This window comes from Manis javanica, chromosome 1, assembly GCF_040802235.1.
Source record: "Manis javanica isolate MJ-LG chromosome 1, MJ_LKY, whole genome shotgun sequence".
NCBI classification, from domain to species: domain Eukaryota; kingdom Metazoa; phylum Chordata; class Mammalia; order Pholidota; family Manidae; genus Manis; species Manis javanica.
Window position 1 is genome coordinate 58,454,162 of NC_133156.1, and position 24,897 is coordinate 58,479,058.

The 24,897-nt window shown below is 37.7% G+C and overlaps 1 protein-coding gene across 3 annotated transcripts in view; it reads right to left on the bottom strand.

The window, feature by feature from the left end:
- Positions 1-24,897, bottom strand: part of CAMK4 (calcium/calmodulin dependent protein kinase IV) — a 223,981-nt gene that overhangs the window by 73,300 nt on the left and 125,784 nt on the right. For all 3 annotated transcript variants that reach the window (XM_073233007.1, XM_036995069.2, XM_073233018.1), the window contains exons 3-5: positions 20,524-20,586; positions 18,464-18,546; positions 5,969-6,041 (exon numbers count right to left, since the gene is read on the bottom strand). In XM_073233007.1, coding sequence (XP_073089108.1) covers positions 5,969-6,041; positions 18,464-18,546; positions 20,524-20,586 — 219 coding nt within the window. The remainder of the gene's footprint in view (positions 1-5,968; positions 6,042-18,463; positions 18,547-20,523; positions 20,587-24,897) is intronic.

Below are 24,897 nucleotides of genomic sequence, written 5' to 3' on the forward strand. Positions count from 1 at the left end.
AAGGAAGAGAATGGAATGAATCCCAGAGAGAGCGAGTGGGAAGAGAGGTGAGGAAAAGAGAATACAGTATGAAGTGTTAATAAAGGTGAGAAAGTTTGATGAGAAGTTCTTGTCACTCTTCTGCATCCTCCTTATCTGCATGTTTCCTACTCTAGATTATTTTTCATAACCTCCAGCCTTCCTATGTATAACATCCATAAATAATGAGAGTGAAGAGCCAAGAGCAATTCTGGGCTTAGCTGGTGAACACATTCCATTCATAACATCACTAACCATGTCCCTCAGATGCTTTTCACCTCTTGACTGGACATTTTCATATCCTCTTAACTGGCCTCACTGTCTTTGAACTCTACGCTGCCATCAGGACCTTCCATGCAGACCCTCAGGGTCTCTTCACCTGCAGAATCGTATGAGCCTTTCACAAGTCCTGGAAGCCCCTCGAGACAGGCTGCCTGCCTCTCACTCAAGCCCCACTTCACTCACCATAAAATCCACAGACCTGCAGTTCATGTCTTTACACTGTTATTATGTTCCATACAGATTTGTGGGAGTAAAAGAATGTCCCTGGAATTCCCTTTCTTGGCTGCCTATTCAGCAATTTTTCTTTTAAAACCCAACTCAGATATAACTTCCTCTGAGAAGATTTTTCTGACTCAGTCTCTCTAGATATATTGCATACTTTTCACCTTCTCCAATTCCTCTGAATCTGCAAAATGCATCAATTGGTGTACATATTTCTTCTTGTAGCCAATGTGCTTATGTATCTCTCTGCCCTATAAACTGGTGAGCTTCTTCATCTTTAACCAAGATTTTGGCACACAACAGAGAATCAGTTAATGGTTGAACTAAACTGTTCAATCATCCATCAGTTACAGAACCCTGAAATAAGAGTCATTTAGAATGTAATCATTGACATGATATTCATGTACACTAATGAAAATTCCTAGATAGATGTTCCAGAATTTATTGTGATTTTCCTGTGAATCAAAAGAGGGAAGGCTGCTTAGACAGATTTTGATAAAATTTTGATATTATCATGGCCAATAATGATGTACAGAAACATTTAATGAGAAAGACACCCCCTCCCAGGAATTATTTTTAGATGTCCAGTTTCCTAATATTGAGCTATAAATTTCAGAACATAGATTAGATTTTGTTTCAATTTTTTTTCTGATAAAATATCTATACTCTGACTGAGACATGAGTCTACTTTATTCTATGTTTATAAATCAAAACATTAGGACATTAATACAACTGTGTTATTTCTTCTCCGGTAACTGTCAATTCTTAGTAAGAATACAAAACCACTTTTATTTTATACTGGTACAATTATAATTATTGTGTTTCACTGCTTTGAGCTTTGCATTAAAATCCATCCTCCAGAAATCAGTGTTCAAATGTGAGTGAAAACAGATAAAATTCCCCAGAAAGAAATGCAGATAGCATAGGATCTGACAACTTTAAAATAAAACTCCCCGCATTTTCTATTCTAGTCTCTTATTACTTAACTGAACTCTCAGAATGTTTTACTGGCAATAAGTGGAACAAAGCAGGAACAATAGCCACAAAAACAAAAAACAAGTGTCCAAAGCAAGCTTATTCTTTATAACCTTAAGCCTCATTGTCCCTTCAAATGACACTTAATTCTGACTTATTAATGTGTGGGTATTTGTTTGCTATTCAGTGAAATTCAGTTTTTAGAAATCTGTGGGACCAGAATCTTTTTATTTGGGAGTATGCCCTTTGTGTTATGTTTAGATGGGTGCAAAATTATACAATTTTCTCTGACCACAGACCACAGGATCATTATTAGCATATACTCAAATGTTTATTCAAGAAGAAGTCCAGTATGTTATTGCCTCAAGTAACAGAATATATAATTTAAGTGTCAGAAAGATTGAGAAACTTATCCTAGCAGGCAGGAGGGGAATTTCAGTGCTGTTTACTTTTTTCTCTGCCTTCTTCAGCACAGCTGTGTTTCTCTTCATAATTATAAAATAGCAAAAACGTTCCCAGCAACATATGCAGACCTGGCCATTCCAATGCCAAAGAGAAATAACCTTTCCTTCTTTGGGTCTCCTTTTATTAAGGGGTAACTTCCCCAAACCCACTGCAAACTGCCATCAGAACTCACTGGTGAGGATTCGGTCATATGCCCTTGCCTAGCTGTAAGGGAGGCCAGGAAAAGAAGTTAAGGCATTTTTCATCTTTACAAAGGTACTTTGGTTCTGCCAACAAGGAATAAGAGGTTAGATGGAAGATGGTTTAAATGTGTCAAATAATGTAAGGTTGAACAATGTATATAATTGCCCGTTAAAGCAATGAATGTTATCAAGCATAGTACTCTGTCCTAAATGTAGACAGTAATTTATTTTAATGCTGCTGTACTTGTTTTGATTTCACTGGCCTTTAGGACAATTTCATGCATATTAGCAAAGACTATGAACGTTTTAGAAGACTCCAGGAAGAGAAACAGAAACTTTGAGAATTTACTGTTGTTTTCAAATAACTTCCTGTACCATTTATAAAGCTATTGTCTCTCAACCTTAAACCCATCTAATAGTCCCTGGTTGTCTTCATAAGCAAATAGGGAAGGAGGGCTTTAAAGTTTGACATTGTGCTTTATGACAGAGGAGGATATGGCGACCCTCTCAGGAAGTCCAGATTAACCTAGACCGTTTAATTTGGGACTACCTGAAATTCATCGCTAGAAGATGGAATACTCAACAACGCTGAAGGATCTACCCTCAAAGACTGAATGAACTCAAAGCTCAAAGGGGGAAACATCTTTCAAAATCACTTTAAAAGCTTTTAAAAATATATTTAAAGCTAAAAAGCAGAAGGAGCAAGATTACAGCCAAATACTGTGAAACATTTGGAGCAAGAATTGGAATGAAGTGGGGAGGAAGAGAAGGATTGCAAGTTTGTTACCTAAGAGGCATAATTATACCTGAAACATATTTCCTGAGAACTTTTCAATCTTTTAAGTTTTCGGCTTCTGTGCTTTCAAAAACTGGCCTAGATACAGTCTTGCAAGTGTGTGATGCAGAGGAAATGTGAGACGTATCACTGATTACTCTGAGTCCCCAACTGTCCCATTTTTTATAGCTATCTATAGCTATGTAGTTGACAATAAACTATTTCATAAATGTCAGCCACTGCTCACAGTCTTAAATTGCTTCCTTTCCACCTGTGAAACATGTAGGGAGATGACTTTAGTTTTTTTCCTCTAAGTTCATTCTTAGTTACAGCAATCAGAGAAAATTTGATTTTTATAAAATTTCTTTCCAAGAATGTTTGACTTGAATGTGGCAATCTACTTCCTAAATGGTAGCTTTGCAGATCTCTGCGAGTAGATATAAAAAAAACAAATTTTTTGTTTTAAATTTAGGATTAGTGGTAGGCTTATCGATCCATTTTTGCAGACATGGAATAGAGTTCCAGGAACTCTAGTCCTCTGTTGCTTATGGGGCACCCCTTCTGAGCAGCCCTGTTGGAGACCCTTTTATTTTTATTGACATAACTCCAACAGGTAGAAAAGTCTGATGGTGAAGCATCCATTTCTCATTCACTGAATGAGAACAGAGTTCTCCCAGTCAGCTACCTAAGGTTTCAATAAATTGAAGCCTGCCCACTGTGGTAAACCAAAAGAATCAAGAGCTGACCTAAGTGGATGGAGGCAACCAGAAAGAACATACTGCAGAATGAGTTTTGAATGACAGGACAGGAATTAAATGATAATAAGGGAACAGAAAGATGTCCCATGAGTGCAAGCAAGTAATATGGCTTTGTTTTCTAAGAGTAGAAAAATGAGAGTGTGTATTTGTGTCATAATTTAGAAAGACAAGATACAGAATACTGCCTATTTCTGGATATTATGATAAATTTTCATTTCTTTGTTCAGTAAATATTTATTGAATACCTACTATTGTCCATTTTTGATTTTAGTACTTAGTTGGGGAGGAGGTATATGTATTTAAATTTACCACATCTAATACATCTTTCAATGAATACGCTGAGTCTGCAGCTGTTTATCTTCTTTTCCCGCTCTTTTGAACATTGCTGACCTACACCTTATCTCATTTAGTCTTTGCCACAACTCTTTGAGGCTGAATGCTATGCCTATTTTATATGAGGAAACTGAGGCTTACAGACGGTTAGTAATATTAGGACCCAAGCTCGCATTATCTTGAAATTGAACCCAGCTCTGTGTGATTCCCAAAGTATTCTTAACTCCTATACCTGTTGCCTGCCTGATTTGGGTGGAGTGATAGTGGGCAGTTACTAGTAAGTTTACTTGCATAGGTGTAATGAGAAATGAAGCTTTTAAATGGGTACTGAAGAAAGGCATAAAACTGCCATTATTGAACCCAGAAGTGACAAAGTGAAAGCAATTATTGCAAAAGAGGATTTTAGGTTTACATACTTATGGATAGGAATTGGAAGCAACTAGAAGCATTAAAAAAAAAAGTGTGCCAGAAACAATCATAACATGACAGGGAGCAGGATTAGGTTCATGGATATTTGAAGGAAGATTCAATCCAAGTTGGGAAGGTGGATGTAAGGAGAGAGGTCATGGAAGAGTTAAAAATAATATAGGATCAGTTCCCAAGTTGGCAAGTTTAAGAAACCAGGGATGGCAAATAGACTGTGTTTGATGAAAAATCCGGAATGGAGTGGTTGTTTTGGGTATGATGAGCAGATGAATTTGATATTCAATAATCATATAATGAGGAGTTGCACTGTGTATTTCAAGCAAAATTCCATGGCATCCTCTGCACCTTTTATCCAATTCAAACTTGCACCACAGCAAAAAGGCCAAACACTTTTGTAGGATGGATTAATTTGGAAAGACTGGGTGATAATGCCAATTGAACATGGTGTTGGTAACTCCATAATGGATTTGGTTAGAGGGCAGATCTGCTACTTCCAGCAGTCCTATGCAAAGACTGAAGGCTGTTTTTTCCTCTTCATCTTTGATACATAAGCTATAAATCAGGGTCCTTTCTTCCTTCCTCCTTCCCTCTTTCCCTCCCTCTCTGCCTCCCTGCCTCCTTTCTTTCCTTCCTTCCTGTTTTGGTTGTGGGTAAAATTCACAGGATGCGCTTTTTGTGTCTCTGTGCTTGATTTCTCAAGATACTGAGTAATAATTTTAGTGAGGTAACTAACTTTGAATAATAGAAAATATCTTCATTCTGGGCATGTTTTATAGATTTGTCTCCTTAGCTGATCTTAATAAATATCTCCATTTAGGTCCCAAACTGTTTGCTCAGAGAATAATTTGTTCTGGCTTTACATTCAATAAATGAATCATCAAAGTGTCCCAGCACATATTAGATGCCATTAAATATATGGGAAAGTTTTCACTAGTGGGCTTTTGTCTAGGCAAATATTTCCTATTAATTTAGTCCAAACAAGCTTCTCAAAATTATACTTCTTTGTATGTGTCTGTGCATGTTTCTGTCATCAACTTACAAAACTTTATTCCAGTTTAAAATATTAACTCATAGTTCTTCCTTTAAAAAAATAAAATTGTCAGAATTTTTCCTTCTAATTCACTCATTTCTTGTCTTGAAAGAAAAATAAAAAATCTCTATGCTCCAAGGTCTCTATGCTCCAAGGTCTCCAGCCTTCCTCTACTGCCCTTTGCAACAATAAAAACAATATACAACGCAAGCTCTGTAGAGAAAGAGAAAAGAACAACTATAGGCACCCAGTCAGGTTTGATTTCATGATGCAGAATGGACAATATTTTAACAAACTGATGGCATCACACAGGTGGCCTGCAGCTTTCCGAGTTGGCGTAGTTAATAGGAAATCTGTTTCCCCAGCATATTTTCTGATTAATACTTCATACTGGTTTGCTGTTAATGTTACAGCTTGTTGCAGATACAGCATTTCTTAAATGAGATTCTGTAAAAGGAAGAAATGACCAAGAGTGACACTAGTACCATCACTTCATACTTACAGCAACTGCCTCCAGGATTTGTTTCACGGCATCTGCGGCATCTCGTTCACTGTAATATCCCTTCTCCACGATCCTAAAAAATCATGAAATCCTTCTTAGACACATGATTTTTGCTGAGCAGATGTTAAAAAAAGTGAGTTAACATTAAGGAAAATGCATGTAAACACTTGCAACAGGCTACCTTAGCACCAAGGGAAAGATTTCCACAAATGGAGCCCCAGAAATATTTTGGTTTATTTAGGAAAGTGAACATTTCTTTTGCCTACACTTGAACTGTCCATCCTATTTGAGAATAAAATATTCTTTCTTTTTAAACTTTGTATTGCAAGTCACTTTGAAACATACACCAAGTAGATGATATACCATAAACTTCCCATGTAATTGTCACACAGCTTCAATAATTATTCATTCATGGCCAATGTTGTCTTACTAGCCAATTAGCTGCTTCCCTTCTTTATTATTTTGAAGCAAATATCAGACATCATACAATCTTTTTTGTCAATATTAAAGGAAGTATCTCTAAAAGATAAAGGATCTTTCAAAAATCATAACTACAATGTCATTATCATACTTATCATGTACAATTCCTTAATATCATCAAGTATACACTGTCTCTAATTTTCAGTTCTCTTGAACATCTTAAAGTTTGTTTGTTTGAGTCAGTATCCAAATAAGGTCCACACAGTTTGATGGGTTGATGTGTCTCTTACTCTTTTTTCACTCCTTTCTCTCTGTCTTCCTTCATTTGCTTTTCTTTTCCAAATAAATGACCTGCTCTTTTTGCATGGAGGTGGGAAAGGAATTTTTCTTTCAAGTTAAAGGCTTTTTTTTTTTTTAATTTCAGGAAGGTTTTCCTGAATAAAAATGCTTTGTGTTTGTTTCCTTTCATTGCTCTGGATTTCTTCTTGGGGTGTGCCATTACACACAAATGAGTTTTTCTACTTTTGCTTTTTAGTATTCTTTTATGATTTTCTTAATTTTGTTTTGCCATATCAAGAGATTCACCTATTTTGTGGGCATATCGTCCTGGCATGCTTTCACTGCCTGAAGGAACCTTACTCTGCTCTTTATTTTCTGTGCCCTATAATCATTTTGTATTGGGATTAAATGAGACACTACCCTGTTGCTGTTTGTTTTTAAGCCAAATTGATTTTGTAGACCTTTTGACAGAGTGATGGGTCAGGATATCTTCTCCAGTTTCATGGCTTTTGACTTTCTGGTTATTTTCATGATGCATTAAAAAATATGAACTTGTACTTTCTGAGATTTCTTCTCCTCTATCTGGAACTTCATTCCCTTGAATCTATGCATCTCTACTATGATTACTGGAGTCTCTTCCTAGGAGGTTCTCCTAAACATGGGGTATTATCCTGAAAGGGCTTCGGATATTAGCTTCAGGAGCTCACAGGCCCTTGACTGCAGGAGTCCCTCAGACCTCACTGTGGGTGCAGCCCTTGCACTTCTCAGAAGTTTGGATGGCAAAAAGCTCTCCTGGTTTCGCCTGTTCTTGTACTGACCCATCCTACTTGCCAGTGGTGTGAAGGCTTTGGAGATATGAGGGTTCTCCTATTCCAAAGTCTAGCCCAGGTCCTCCCACTTCCTTTGTGTCCTTTCACCAGGTGCTAACACCACAGGGCTCTTGCAATTGCCATTCATTTGTCTCCAGTCGCTAGTATTCTAGGCTTCGAGGAGACACCCTGTTACCTGGTTTTGTTCTAGATGCTGTCTGTGAGCTTCTGGGTTTTCTATCCTAGTTTCTCAGTCTACTCTTATGGTGATATTTGGGAAGGCTCAAAAACTACTTTGTTGCCATGTCTATCTTCCCTGAATTTCAAGAGAAAACACATTTTTTATAACACTGTAGACTACCAACTTGAAGAAGATGTTTTTAGCAGACAAAAAGTTTGTGGTAAAGGCATGTCTGAAAAAGATCAATTCAAAACATAAAAGAGACAAAACTTTAACAGTTTTTGTAATTTTGTGTTGAAATTTTTCTTAAGCTGTTAATACCTTAGTAGCACAGTCATCTTTCAGAAAGTATCTTCCATTTTTTTTAATGTTGTGGCAAGAAGTTGTAAGTTCTCAAAATAGCTGGTGTTAAAAGTTGTATTTAAAATCTATAAAATATTTCCAAAATAAGGGATGGGAGATGAGGAAAAGTGGAACAGAGCAGATATGACAAAAATAAAAATAGGTATTAGAGGAAAATATCTCAATGAGCATAATTATCAAGATGCCAAAAAACAATATTGATACAGAAATTTCAATTATTTTCTTCATTCAGTTATTTAAAACATTGTCAAGAAACACAAATTCATCAACTTTTCAGACTGCAAAAGATAGAATATCCCTCCTCACTTCTTTATTTATTGGATACCAGTTATGCTCCAGGGCCATATAAAATGTGAAAATAGATTACAGCATTTAGGGTATTATTACTAATTGGCTCTTGAAACTCAACTTTCACATGATATTTCCTTAACAGAGCACACATTTTCCTAGTTCATGATTCAGTTACACAGTCTACTTACAAAAATTTTAATTGAAATAATTTCTTGAACCATTCTTTCTGAGCATTTTAATATTAGGTATGAGAGAAGGGGAAAAGAAAGAATACTGTGTCACAGTAAGTTGGGAACTTTGGCTACATTACATCATCCTCTGCATTTCACTCTAAATATGGATTTTGTGGTATATGCATCAGCCTAAACAAATGTAATTAGTGTCTCTGTTTGACACCTGCAGCTTGAGCATCTTGGCTTTCTATGGTCCTGTTAAAGAAGAGGAGTTATTACAAAGATGATGGGAAAGAATGGTTGATATTTTCTTTCCATCCCCCATTGTCCCTGGAGGAGGATAAAATCAATTATCTCCTGGCCTGCAAAAAGCAGGACAGATTTTCTCCACAGTCATTCACCAAGGCTAGAGCTTTAATGCAACTGCTCTGTGGTCTCCCTTAAGGGGGTGCTACTCATAGCACAGCCTTTGCAAGCAGTACTCCTTGGGGTTACATAGAGCCAACTTGTGCAACCATGTGCAGAGTCCCTGATGAGAAATCCTCTTTGTTTGTTAAATGCACATGAATTCTTAGGGGCACCCCCACCCCATGGAGAGGCAATTCCTCTCTATATTTTGGTTCATTATAAAGTCTCAAGCTTTGGTCTAAATTTGATGTTTATGCATTTTCACTTGGGTATAATTTAGGGTTAAGTGCCTGTGTTCAGAATTCGTCCCTGTGTGAATGTCTAGGGACTCGCCTGGATAGAAGTAGGTTTTCTTGTGAGCTGTGTTCAGGTAGCATGGAAGGAAGGGAAGTAGGTATAAGAAGAACAGTTCATGGACATTTCAGTGATTGTCCACAATATATGTTAAATTAATAAAATATTTCATCTAATTAATGGAGAGAATGCATTCTAACAGATATCTCCATTCATTCATTTATTCAATAAATATTATGGAGTGACTATAATGTGATGGGCACTCAGTAGTGACCAGACATGGCCTGTGCACCCAGGGAGTTTCTCTTGGTATAAACAGACACAATCAACGTAGTATGCTAAACACGGTGACAGAGTCATTAGAGAATGACTTGAGATCTCCTAGAAGGGCAGGTAAGCTATTCTGGAGGCTGTGCAGGGTGGGAGAAGGATCACCACAGGCAGCTGTGTCTCAGCTCAGACCTGAAGGGTGTCTGGAAGCTGCAGGGAGGGTGACAGCTGGGGGCGGGACAGGTGTAGGGGAGAGCACCGGACTGGGGAATAGTGAGACTGTTCTAAATAGAAGGACTGTGACTATAGAAAGACTTAAGAGTATGAGCATGGGTTAGTGGTATTTAACCAGTGTTTTCTAATTGTGTGATGAGAGCCAGGCATTTGCTGGATATGTAAATAACAAGATTTGAGTCCTGCCTCAGGATGACCGCAGATAATAGAGAACTTATTAACCAGAATATCACCATAGATGTCATACATGTTATACTCAGACGTGTACAGCCAAGAGATTCATTGATTCTGTTGTCAGAAGTCTCTGGAGTAGACATGTTGCAGGGGAGCACAAATGCAGGCACCTCCCCACCTTATCTCAGCGTGAATGCAGCACACCATAGTTTGACCTTCCCGTCAGAGCTCAACCGCTTCTCTTTCACACTCCTTCTGCTAAAGGGAATTTTGCTCCCAGTTGATTTGTTCATCAGAGTGTCACAGAGTTAGGTTTCTGAAACCCAGACACTGAATTTTAAATATTTTATGAGTTGAACTACCACCCAGACCACCCATGGCTGACTAGAAATATCAATAGCAGTGAACTTCTCAAGTTGCAAATGCAGGTTTACAACTTAAAACTAAGATCGTAAGCTAAGACATTAGTGACCAAACAAAGGAAAATGAAGTCTTAACAACCTTTTTTCCTCCATTTAGGTAGCATGACTACACTTGATATGTTTGTCCAGCACCTTCTGCAGGGTATTGTGGCAAAATTCTCAGTCTTCTCACTAGATTGTTGCTTTGATCACTCACAGAACTGAGCTCCAAGCCTTGCTCATCACAGGCAGTCAATAAAATATTTGTGGAATCAATACTAATTGCCAAGTGAAGGGATGCCAGAAAAATTTCAGATAATGGACATTTGGATGCCTCCTTTGCTTATGTTCTTGCACATGGTGAATAAAAGCACCAGACTGGGAAGTGATGCTCTTCACAAATACATCGGCCCTGGGTGCAGAGGGAGAACAGCTACACAGATGCTTCCCAGAGCAAAATGCAAGTGGTGGAAAGGTTATTTCTGGTCTTAGGAACCTCAGGGTTACATAGTTTCTACATGTTATTTTAATAACATGAATCTTTCTAGGAACTTATTTTGAAAGTGATTCAATTCAGCAAATAGAGTACTTGTTTCATGAAGCAACACGTAACAATTCCTACCTAAAATATAGCAAGAATTCAGATAAAAAATTGCCAATGAAATTGGTCATGCATGTACAGTTATACTTTATGCAAAATATACTAATGACTTCAACTTTTAGAAGCAATGAAATATTCAATCATTATAGAGGTTTTACCACTGTAAAAATAGGCTAATTTGGGTTGATATTTTTGGGTTTTATATTTAAACATACTTATTTTCTGTATTTCTCTTCAGATTTAGTAAACTAATTTCCTCTTCATGTGAAATAGGAAATAGTAAGAAGACAGTGAAGATGCTACCAGCATCTTAAAATCATTTTTAAAGGGCCAGAGCCATGTGTAGTTTGCCATGCCACACAACTTTCCATCGTTTCACTGTGGGCTGGGCTAGACTCAGTGCTAGAAAGAAAATCTCTCTTAGGATTTAATCACAACACTGACCCACAAGGCTACCCTACAGGTACCAAGTCACTGGTGTGCCTAGCAAACATCTGGAGATCTGGGAAGGAAGCACAGTGGGGTGTATTTCCTTGGGTTCTCAGGCCTCAACAGGCCTTCTTACTCCAAGGCTATGGCTTTTATTTCCACTTTTGCTGTGTTGGCTCACATGCTCCTCTTCCCCACAGTTGGGACTATTTTCCTTTTCATCATTTTAAAATTGTAGGATGAGAAAGCACAGGCGATGCCTATTTCTCTCCCTGGGTCTGCTTTCAAATATGACTTTTGTTCATTTGCTTCTGTCACCTTAATTGCTGCAAACTGAATTAAGAACGTCTCTAGCTTGGCAGTTAGCACAGGCAATGCAGTTAAAGAGCCCTGTTCTGACCACACCCTGAGGCCCTCAGACTTCCTGGCGCATAAATCAGGAGCCCTACTGCTCTCCACATCAATGACAGCTTTTTCTCAAATGCAGGTGTTATCAGACGACTGTAGGTTTATGTGAGAAAGACACTGGTCTGATGAGACTGTGGACTGAAGGATCAATGACATACGGTAAACACCCCAGATAATAGGAGTTTCAGGATCCAAACCTTAAGGGCTCCCAATACATCATGCTGTTACATACCACCTTACAATAAAATGAATTCTGTTGTTACCTGTATAAATCTACTACCCCTTTATAAGCTTCATTCATTGCCTTTTCTCATTTCATTGATGGCATCCTAGTCTGTACAGGTGCTTTTTCTAAGAATTCTCCCAAAGTATATTAAATTTGTATGCTTGAAAAAATAAAATTGATTTATTTAGCTGGTGAATCAGCTCACAGAGGAAGGGAGGAGAAGTAAGATTGAAAGTGGAGGGAAGGATGCTGGGTTCATTTGAGGACATATTTAGAAGAGTCTGACGAGATGTGTAGGTGAAAATGTCCAGCGGATTCTTGAAAATAGTTTTAATCTCTACTAAGACTAATAGTCACCAATGTGGATGAAACCACAGGAGAGTCCAGTTTACCTACAGAGAATGAGGGACGAAAGGTGGACAGCGAAGGGATGGAAGGAGGAAGAGGGACTTGGGAAAGAGATCCAGGAGGAAAAAACTAAGAAGTAGGATAAAAAATCAAGGGAATGTTCTCAAAAACTACACAGAAGATATGGAGAAGTTTAGACAATAGTATAAAACCCCACAGACCAGACTCTCCAAAATACATAGGCCCTGGCCTCAGCAGACCCTCCGTGCCCCATACAGTTCCCATCCTTGCCCTTGTCTGTTCTCGCATTCCACCTTCCAACTTCACCACTTCTTTCCCCAAGTGCCCTATTCCATTCTGTCCCAGCCATAGTTAGGAGATGAATTTTTCTTCCACATCAATCCTGGAAAACTAGAGTCTATCAAGTCTGAACTAATTAAATCTTTTACACTCTCCCCTCCTCCAACATACTCCCATTCCCAGCCCTAGACAACCTCTGCTTTGCTTTTTGTCTTGACAGATTTGCTCCTTCTGGAAATTCCATGTAAATGGAATCATAAAATATGTTATCCTTCCTGTCTGGCTCTTTTCCTGAGCATAATGTTGTTGAGGTTCACCCACACTGTAGTGGCTATCAAAGGAACATTCCTTGCCATTGGTGAATGATATTCCACTGTGCATTTTGTTTATTCATTTGACACTTTATGGACATTTATGTTCTCTCCTGGGATATACCCCACTCCATGTGTGGGCATCCACGTGAGGCTGCCTTGCTGTCCCCATGGAACTTGAAGAGCAAGGGGAAATGGCATGGACTTGCCGATGCCCATGATGTCTGCTGTGCCATGAGTAGTAAATTCCCTTGTCTATGACCCAGGAGTCTCATATCTTTTTCCAACATCTATGGATGTGTAACAGGCTATTAGTTTGCAGGCAGGATGGATTTGTAAACCAGCCCCAACAGTAAGTCCTTTAAGTTTGTTCTTTTTCAAAATTGCGGTGACTACTCTAGGTCCTTTGATCCTTCTGTATCTTGACTCTGCTTCTGAGAAAGAGAGAAATCTTTCTGTATTAAATAAATCCTTTTATCTGACTCTAGATTTTATTCCCTTTGTCTTCTCTGGGATGTTGTCCCAAATATAAGCTTTCCTGCTTCTCCATCTTGTGGGTTCCTTCCCATCAGCAAATTAATATATAAGCAAATAACAAATAAGCTTCCATTTTCCCTGTGTTCCCGCCCTCTCCTCCCCTAGCCAGGCTTCCAGGAAAAGCAGACTGTAAGTGTGGTCCAAATCAACATGCATATTTTCTTCACATGCAGCCAGATAAAATGGCAGAGAGAAGATCTATTTAAAATATATATGGTCGAAAAACAACTATATACATATTGATGGTTAAGTTAAGATGACATTCAAGCAAGATAAAATATTACATTACTAATTTGAAGTTTTATTTTTAAGTATTAAGATTGTTGGCATTTGCTTACACAGGAGCAGCATGTCATGATAAAAATAATAATATGCTTTGGACTCTGATGTACTTGATTCCAATCTCATTTAATTACTATTGTTGTCATTATTATTAAATTTGATAAAAGCTGAGTGACCTAATGGTAGTTAATGGACCTCTCTAATTCAGTTATTTGGTCTATATAATGTATATATCAAGACTGATCCTGTAAATGTGTTGCTATGAGGATTAAATGAGATCATGGTTAGTAAATGTTCTGCCACTGCCAGAACTCCAAAAGATACTAAAAAATGTCTCATTATAGGGACTATTTATCCTTTTTAGATAATCAGATCTCATAGATCTTCACTTTTTACAATTATATTAATGATTAATTTTTGACATGGTCTTCACAAATTCAGACATATTCTGAGTTTTGGTTAACCAGAATACCAGCCATGATGCAGCTCTATGGAGTGAGGCAAGAAAAACCTTAAGTTCTATTTCTGGAATCTTTTCCTGATGACAATGTCCTGAAAACTGCATTTATTTCCACCAAGAGTAGGAGACCAAGAAATGCTGAAGTAGAGATGGTGATTAGAATCGATATAGTGGACTTCTGTCAGGTAACTGACAGACTAAATGCATAGTCCCCAAATGTAACCACTACTTCTCTTGCGCATTGATGACTTGTAATTAAAAAAAAAATATTTTCAGTTTTGGGAAATGAAAAAACAGATGTTTATAGTCAGATGGACATGATTTGCAAGCCTGACTTTGTGACTTACCAATTTTTTTCAGTTTATACTCTTGAGAAAATGGAGATAATACCTCAAAAACTCAAAAAGTGATTGAGTTAAATACATACATAGCTTTGCACAGGACCAACCAATACATCACAGATTCTCCGTAAATACAATAGTCTATTCTCTTGGGAGTGACCTGAAAGAGATCAACTGGATTTAATAAGAAAGACAGTAAGCCATATGAGAAGGAAGAGTTGGACCAGAGTTGGACAGTCCAGTTGCCTAATTGGGAAGATCATTTACATTCATTCTCAGTTTCCACATCTGTATAGTGGGGGCAAAGATTTTCATACTGTTGCCCCAAAGAGTTGACATTAAAATGGAAAACATACTAGTGTCTGTGAAAGAACTTTTAAAATCATATGTATTGAATTTTTTGCTCTCTGCAGCAGTGGGGTAGACAAGCCTCCAGTCAAGAACAATGAAAACAAGTTAAATCAAATCTTCTTTAAAAATATATTTGAAGACATCAGAGAGTTATCAGGAAGTAAAGGCTTCAGGAGCCAAGATCCAGTAGAGAAGAAAATCCCAGCAAAGCAAACTTAACATCTGATCCCTCTAATTTCCCTTTAAAGGCATTTCCTGGTTGTAACTAAGCAGCTGATTTAGCAGGCTGATGAGAAGAACAAAGCTTCTGGCCATCTCCAGGGTGGAAAGAACAGAAGTTGACATTTAGGGTCTGTCAAGGAAAGGGGCCCTGCCAAAATCCTCTGGCTTAAATTGGAATCCTTAAAGAGCAAAACTCCATGAGTAAGAGTGGACAAGAAATAGATCCGCCCTCAGGAAGTTCAGCTTTGAATCGCCCAAAACCTGACTGGATTAAAGTGATCTGTTCCTTACCTTAATTGCCTGCCAGAACAAAAGAAAATATGCTCTTCTAGAAGTAGTATCATTTCAAGTCTCAGATTCTAAAACCTTTTGTGCATAATGTATGGCACTTGAACAAGCCAAGACAAAAGAAGAAAACAGAAAAAGAAAAAAAGACAATTTGAGAATCCACAAGATAGTTTGATACTGGAGTTAGACAAAGATTAGGAAAAAAAAATCTTAAAAAAAATTTAATTAGGCAACTATAATACTGCTAAAATTTGTTGCCTTTAAATGTAATTCTCTCCAAAAAGACCTTGAAAATTTACTCTTAAGGCAAACAACCCCATACCTTGTCCACTTAAAGAGTTCAATAAATTTCTATTAGTTAGACTAGATTGAGAAGGATGGAACAGGAAACCTTGCGAGCTTTCTTTTTCCCATGATAAACATAATATTGTACAGGGTTTTTTGGGGGGATTTTCTTGGACACAACACTGATTTTTATTCCAAAAATTTAAATCCACTGTCCTTTGCAATTTACTATTTGTATTCTACATGAAACAGCAGTTCCACTTGGATTTTTACTTTAATTTTTTAGAAGTGCCATAGAAGAGATCTTTTCCCAATAGAATACAACTATTCGATTATAATGGACTAACATGATTTTCTCTTCATCAACTGCTCCATTATTTATTCATTATAAACTATTAGAGCTATCATCAGACCAGGAATGAATTTTTATCATCACAATTATATGAATTTCATTTTTGACCTATGGAAAAAAGAAACTATATTGTGATTTTAACTCTCAAGAAAGCAAGCAATACATGGGTGCTATTTTCAGCAGGATATGCTTATTTTCAGCTTGATACAATTTTAAAGATAACTGTAGAACTAAGTAACTAATGGAGAAACCAAGTTCATCTCAGATACGGCAACAGATAGATGGACAACATTCGGGGTGGGGGTTGGGGGAAGTGTATCATCTGAGACCACATGAGTTACCATGAGGGTTGAGTGCTTTACTGGCTATCTGCCATTCTTTAGATGTCTTCTTTTAAGTCTGACTATTTCATCCACTTATCTCTGTAAATGAAATTTATCAACATTTAGTTTTTCATTTTTATCTAGAGCTGAATAACCTCTATCATCAAAATCAACTAGACTACAAGATGAGAGAACCAGAATTCTTTCACGAAGAAAGGTTGGGAAGGAGGAAAAGGGACCCCTGATTCCAAAATAAAAAGAACAAATAGAGGTAGATAGGTAAGTGCTATTGGTAGATGACAGCTTTAGTGTGACAATCCTGTTCAGCAACTATTTACAACTAAAGAACATGAGATTTCCCTCTGATAGACCATAATTAGCACAGAAATATGTAAATTCTTCTTAGAGAGACCTCATGACTCTACAGCCAGCTGAACCCAACTTTACTCTATTATGTACATAAAGAAGGTATATCCATGAAAGAGTCAGCCAAATACATGTTGAAAAAGGACCCATTATTGGCAATTTCGGCAACATTCTAATAAATTAGTCTAAAAAAGTCTTCACTAAGCATGTGGGAACATGATGGCTTTAGAACAAGACAGTCCTTATGGTGGATCAGAGCGTCTCCTCAGCAGCTCCCTTAGTAGCACAGAACCACTTCGGGTCTGTTCTGAGGTTCGGAGAGGTTAAGCGAATCACTGAAGGTGAGTCATCTGTCCTTTGATCAGGATTTAGAACCGTGAGCCTATCAGCAAGTTGCCACAAGTAGCATATATTTAGGCTACTGATGCTTACTTCCAAGTTGATTCACTTATTTGTAAACAGTGAGCGTAGTTAAAATATATGACTTTTAAATTCTGATAATTCACATAACTTGTTCTAAGAAAACTTCAACATATATATGAACAATATTGTGTATCTGTTAAAAATAAATATGCCACTCCAGTTGAGCTGAGTCACTTCTTTCCTTCCTACTTGATTATCCAAATCTGCAGTGGGTCATATCAAAAACAGACAGGAGCTTTGCAAACCAATATGAACACTTTTGGAAGCTCTTGAAGAGGCAGCAAACTTAACTGGGTGGAACTGGGGTAGAAGTTCTTTTCTCCCAACATATTCTAAACCTCTCTCCTTTAGATATTGTTCTGAGTCCACTCATTGCAGCTATTGTTCACCCATTCATTCATTCATTCAGCAAATATTTATTGAGAATTTACTGTGCTATAGATACTCTGCTATATTGGCAGTGCCCTCCATCTCTCTTCTGTCTCCTGTCTGCAGCCCACTTCTCTCTTAACTCATTCTTTAACCAACAGGAACTGGACGTCAGTGCATACCATTCCTAATGTATACCTACTTAGTCTCTCCGTCTTCTTTCAATTTCATTCTTTTTTGATCACCCTGATGAGCAGAGCAAAGGGCTCCCAGGAGCCCATCAGGCTACACAGGCAGGCAGTTCTCCTGAGAAGATGGGGAATGTGGGAAAGCTACAGAAAATTAAAGCCGTGTCTCTTGTACAAATGGTTTGAGTGTATTATGCTCTACCCGATTTCCAGGCAGACTTCCTGCCATCCTCAAACCTCTGCCTTGAGTGATGAACATATGAACAGAGGACTAAAATTGGCTACAATTGAATTTAGCAGAATATGTTTTACGCTGCAACTTTGAACTCTTACTCAGCCTAATAGAGAAAGTAGGCCTAAAAATAATTATTTGGGAGTATTGATTTTTATGAGCTTTTGGATCATAATAGAGAATACATGTTTATCTTTTCAATAATCTCATCAAATACTTTCTAACAAAAATATTCTTATAAATCTTACTATTTAGCTTGGATTTAATATGACTTTAGAAATTCTGTTTTTTATTGGGGAAGTAAATGCCTGCAAAAGTAAATAGATTTTATAGTACTTTTCTTTATACTCACTATAATCCTAGATTTTCATCCACCCAACATCATATCAAGTATCACTCTCCTTTCTTCCTACACTCCTCTTAAGATTTATTTTAGTGGAATTTATTAACTGGTATGATACACCATGATGAAAAATTTCAGGAAAAGTTTCCTTTGATATTTTTTGGTGACTGGAGGCAAAACTTTACTGTGGTGAGATTTCTAGGGCCAACTCACCTGTCAAACAGTTCTCCTCCTGTGACGAGTTCTAGGACCAGACTGATTTCTGTAGGGGTTTCGAATATCTCTTTGAGTTTTATCTGGGGAAAGATATAAAAAAATAAATAACAAATTCCTTATTTTAATCTTTCTAGGAAATAGCTAAAACTGTAGCTAAAACAACCCTATTATTATTACTGTATTACTAGTATTCTGTAATAGTAATATGTTGGATTATTGTTAATAAAGGGAACTCTTTCTAACAACAGGCAGCCATTTGTTACTCTTTGGTTTGTTTTAATCAGTAATCTCATTTCTTCAGTGGTCCTTTTGAGCTTTTGTATTTTTCCTTTTGACATTTGAAAAGTCCCTGCCTTAAAAACACTTCCTAAATTTTGCCAAAACAGTCCAACTTCTGAGTTGCTCCAGAGCTTGAAAAAAAGGAAACCAAACGTCCTAAACCACTTTAATCGCCATGGTTGCTAGAGATGAAAATGCCTCTTTCTCCTGGGAAAGAACTTGGTATTAGGGGTCTGAGGCAGAACAGGACCAGGTTAAAGTCTGTTTGTACGGAAAGAACATCCCTCAACAGCTAAAAGGTTGCTGGTGGAGGGAGGGATCCTCAGAAATGTAGGTGGCAGCGATCTGACTGACCATCACAGCGTGTTTGTCACATTCAGACAATCCATCCAGTTTGGGGTATTGTGTCCCCAATACACCTAAGAATCTAGGGACCAGGACTGAACACGTTTGAGGGAAATTCCACACTGACTTCTCCTCAGAAGAAAAAAGATGGCAGTGGTGATTGTATGTGGCAAATTTCATTAAATGCTTACCTAAAGCCCTTCGCCCCCTACTTTATTGCAAATAGAACTCTAACTTTGTTTAGAAAAGCAAGAAGCCTGTCCTCAAATTATAGATCATGATTGGTCTAAGCCAGTTATGAAAATGATAAAAACCTTGTTCCCTAATTTCCCAGTCTCTGTGCAGTTAAGGGTGATCTTATGATGAGCTCCGACCAATAAAAACTGAAAAGAATTCTGCTGCAGCTGGAAATTCTGGAGAAGCTTTCACTTTTCTAATCAGACACTGCTGGTGAGGCCTTTTCACTTCTCTCTGTCTTGAATACAGACCTGAAGACTTGGGAAGACGGCGGTGGAGCAGTCAGTGTAGGGCCACAAGGGGAAAACATACTGGTGAAAGCCGATATACTGAGGATGGTAGAAGCAACAGGTGGAAGACATCTGGGTCCTGGATGGGGTTCACCAAGGAGCTGAATTAATGCTAGAAGGTGGCTGCCGTCTAATTCCTTGTGACATAAGGAAAATCTTCGTAGACCACCAAATTGAGGTTTTCTGTTATGTATAGCTGAAAGCTTTGCTAACCTCTATATTAAGTTTCAGGCAATTTGCCTTGCTTCTAAATCAGTTCAGGTCATCCTCCTGGACACCACAACTTTCTCGGAGAAATGGGTAAAATATGTTCTTTCAGTAGCTGGCTCAATTCATAAAAACAAGTTATGGCCTGGAAAATAATTTTGTTCTTTTCACTTCATTAGCTCAAGAAAGCTTCTTGCCAGACCTTTCTCTCAGTGCCTTTGTCTGGGCATACCCTAGAGCAGAGCTTCCAAGGACATTTTATTTCTCCCATTCAAGGACATCATTTATTTGGATCTTCCCATTGTTTCTGAAGAAGATAGTCTCTCAAAGGAAACTGAAATGACTTTGGAAAGCAATGCATTTTCTTCACATGCTTTTTCAGCAATGGTATATTAATAGGATAGGCACACAAAAGGAAAAAGCCAGTGTTTTATTAGAGTGAAAACAAAACTCTCCAGTTTTTAGCTATCCTTCTATGCACAAAATTAAAGATGGTATATACTGCTGATCTGTCCACTTTGAAACTCTTTCAAAGGGTGTTATCTTTAAGATTACTGAAAAATGTGATCAGATGAGGACAAGAGCTGGGCCATGGTAGTGGAAGAATCCCCTTCTCATTATCAGCATGGACAGTAAAGAACAAAAATCTCATTCGTAACTTTGTAGACTATTTGAAATAGTAGGTTAAAAACTACTTACAATGTTTGGGTGTGAGAGGCGAAGAAGAACTCCTATCTCAGTTCTGACAATTTTTTTGTCCACCTAAAAAGCAAAAATGACAGAAACTGAAAAAAAACGCCCATCTTAGAAATGTCTTAGTTGAAGCAATCAGAAATAGCAGTAAATACCTGGATGAATCAGATAATTGGCAGAGGCTTATTAGTAAGCTTTTCCCCTTGTATCTCCTTCCTCTTTTTTCTTTTTTTCAGACACATGTTTTTTATCTCTGCTTGGGACACAAAGTAGACCTAAATACAAATATGGGTCACAGCTTGTTAGACCCTTTGCATGGCCTTTTTCCTGTTGAAAGTCATTATGATCACCAGTAAGGCATAAATTCATCTTTTCCTTTTCTTCCTTTCTTTCTTTGTTTTATGGATCTCTGTCCCAAACCCTTTGGAGCGATCCATCACTGCACCTTCCTGTCACCACAGAGATGGGTGCATAACCCAGCCTAACTGATCAGAGTACCCTGGTCATCAGAACTGGGTCAAGGATATCCACCAGACCCAAATCATGCTAATCAAGTCCTCTCCAGAGATTTTGCTCAAATAATCGAAGAATTCTCTTTTTCTCTGAAATTATGCAAGCCAAAGAATACAGTCTTCAACTACCAGTGACCGTTTCTGATTCCATACAGAGACCATGTTACTGAAAATGTAACTAATACAGGAAAAAAATTATGAGATAAAGAATGAGTACTGTTGACATAATGCAATCCACTGGATTCAGCCATGCATAAGCCAGTTTGCCCTTTGAACTTTCTTATTATGTGAGCCACTAAATTTCCATTTCTACTGAAGTTATCCAGAGTTAGTTTCTGTTGTTTGTCATTAAGGAATCTTAGTTGGTCCACCACTTAATCTCTATGTTTGAGACAACAGCCATTTGCTTTAGGATATTCCAAAATTAGGAGTGCTTCTTTCTATGCCAGTGATTGATTCTTTTAATCACAATGAGTTGGGGTTTAAGATCTCTAACAGTCAGAAAGGTGCTCCCCTCCTCCAACAAAATCCATCAAAGCAATACATAGATAATACCTGTGCTTGTACTATGGTCTCTGCCCTCTATGAGTTGTCCAGAACTCTTAGAATGGCCGAGTTCATATGATTTTAGAAATGGACATGCAGGGTTTTATGTGCAATTCACAGCCACGCTCTGGGCATAACCAAGAGATTTAAGTGGAGAGAATGAATTTTATCCTTTAAGTTACATGTCCTGAGGAAGGAAGGATGGACTGAGGGAAAATCCAGTCCTGCTTCAGTGATGATAACCAACCACAACTTTCAAGTTGATGACAACATTCATTCATTTAATTTTTATTCTCTAATGAAAACATTAAACAGCAAGGATATATTCTTTGAAAATAAAGGGGGAATAGTCAAGGGAATTTTATGAACTTTATATGTTCTTTTGCTTGATTGCTACATTTAAATATACTTTATATATTTTTTCCTGGCAAATATAATTTTATCTGAGCCTAGAGTACCTTATATAAACAGAACAATCATCATTTATAAATGTCTGGGAAAGCGTTTATAAGAAATTGTAAAAGAGTTCCGATTTTTGAGTCTCCTTCTCACCACTGAATCAAATAAAAAATTAAATAACTATAGGTCATACTAAGGACTCTTAAACTGTAAAAAAAGTTTTGATCATTCATGTGGTCAATTAGAAGGCTCATGGTATTTTTAAACATTTTTGCCATAGAAAATTAACTATCAAAATCACTTCACAGTACTGGGAAACAAAAATGGATTCTGCATGGCAGTCTGTGCAACTCAGCATACTTCCTAAAAATTCATAAACATACCATATAAAAGTGCAGCATCAGTTATAAATTTTGATTAAGAAGAGGGTCTGAAGATATGATGTATGCATTTTATACCTGAAACCTAATATGAGGTGGTGGCATAAGAGGGAGGATTCACTGTAAATAGAGAAAAACAAGCTGGTAAGAAATAACCAGGTGGCTGTACGTCAAATTGATAGGCTCTGGGACTTTTACAGTAAAGGCATAAAGGAAAACACAAATCTCAACAGACCCAATTCTCTGACTCAAGAACTTTGGAAGCTGCTTTACCAGCCTGTCCCACTAAACCACAGCTGAACCAGAGCACGAATTCAAACCAGGTATTGCTTAAAACTTTTTCAGTCACAGGTAACACTCAGCTCAAACTTCTTAAGGCATAAGGTAATTTATTTGCACATATGACTGGGAAGTCAGAGTGAATCTATCATCATAGTTAAATCCAGGGGTTCAAATTCAAACAATATAGTTTTTCTCTCTCTCTTTCTCTCAATCTCTGCCATCTCTGTCTCTTTCCCCCTCTGCCTCTCTGTCTCTCCCTCTCTCTTTCCCAAATGGCAGAAAGATGCCAGCAGGAGCTCCAAGCCTATATTCTTCAGTCTGATCTTTCAAAGGGAAAACAGAAGAGAGAGGGTCTCTCTCCACATGTACACACCTAACCTAGAGGCAGTGTTCTCCATGGCCTTGTGGTTTCCTGTGCCCGTACAGGAGACTCCTGTATCCAGGAGGCGTACTACCGGGACAGAGCCAAGCAGGAGCTGTGGGCCATCTCCTCGGAGCAGGGATGAGAGAAAGGGGGAGACTAGGCTCTCCCGAAGAACGAATGTTGGCAGACACTGGAGACTCCCGCGCTAACTGCTTCCTTCCTTTTTACTGTTGCACAAGGTCCTGAAGTATTTCTTTCTCCCCTTCTTGATGTCCCAAACTGATCAATATAAATCATTAATTGACAACTATTAATTTGCAGTAAGCCCCTGTCTTCAGTAGACTTAACATTCAAAATTGGCCTGTACCCCAAATGAATCCTACCTACAAAGCAATTCAGAATTTTTCCTAGAAACTCTTTTGAATCCCATACTGGAAAGGTGATGCCAGGCAGTCACTTAGCTAGTGAATGAGCCTAGCAGACTAACCTAGCATTTGAACCTCCATCCTGCTATGTGTACATGTGGAGAGAAACTCTCTCTTCTGTTTTCTCTTTGAAAGATCAGACTGAAGAATACAGGTTTGGAGCTCCTGCTGGCATCTTTCTGCCATTTGGGAAAGAGAGAGGGAGAGACAGAGAGGCAGAGGGGAAAAGAGACAGAGATGGCAGAGATTGAGAGAAAGAGAGAGAGAGAAACTATATTGTTTGAGTTTGAACCCCTGGATTTAACTATGATGATAGATTCACTCTGACTTCCCAGTCATATGTGCAAATAAATTACCTTTATGCCTTAAGAGGTTTGAGGTGAGTGTTACTTGTGACTGAAAAAGTTGTCCAGTTCTGGGCAGTAATCTTGTTAGTTGTTCTGATGTTAAACAGTTACATAAGTTGAAGGCAATGATGGCTCTAGTCAAAATGAAAGTTGGAGTAGAGATTTAGGAAAAAGTCCCACAGATCTATGTGCTTTTTGGGAGGGAAGACAATCCATAGCATTCATCATATTATTCATATATGAAGCAGAAAAAAGCTAAAAATCTGATCTATTTAAAAACAAGAACATTTGATGTCTTGATATCTTTGACATCTTGATCCAGGTGATGGTCACATGTGTATACATATATCAAAATGTATTGAACTGTATGTACACTGAGATTTGTGCATTTTAGTATATGTACCCCACTATACATGCACCTAAATTTATTTTTGAAGTTTTTAATCAAAAGGGGAAAGAAAGGAAAACAAGAAAACATGTTCCACAGTACTGGGGAATCAAGGATCTCTGAATATATTCTTGGTTGTATATGTAATGAATGGATTATATAGTGAGTTAGACCCCATAATAAAGATCTAATATAGTCTTTATGTGCTCAGCCTCATATTAAATAATGTGAAACAAAAAAAGTGACCCTTACCAAAGGAATATTACAGTCTAATTTTGAGCATAATACTCCTCTATATAAAGTTATCAGAAAATAAAAGAATATAAGTTGCAAAAAGTTTTGTTCCAGTGGAAGATCATTTTCTGTGAATCAAAATACCGCTAACATTCAAACAGTGAGTTTACACTGAAAGACTTGGAAGTTACTAGCCATTAAAATACACACTATCATTAATATAAAATGAAGAATGATTTGTTAGAGTGTGCACGGGTGTGACAATGTGATATACAGGCTGCCGATGCCACTCAGTGGTGAAGACACCCCAGTCCATGGGACATCGACAGCATGGTCTGAGGGAAAGGAGTAATAGAAGAACATTATATAAAGTTCTTTTACCTAGTGAAAACAGCCATAAGTTTCATGAAAGTATTGGGCAAGAGATACTTTACTTCTTTCAAATGGGAAATATTTGAAAAAGAGGCATTGCTAGAACAGGCAGATGACTCAAATAATCTCTT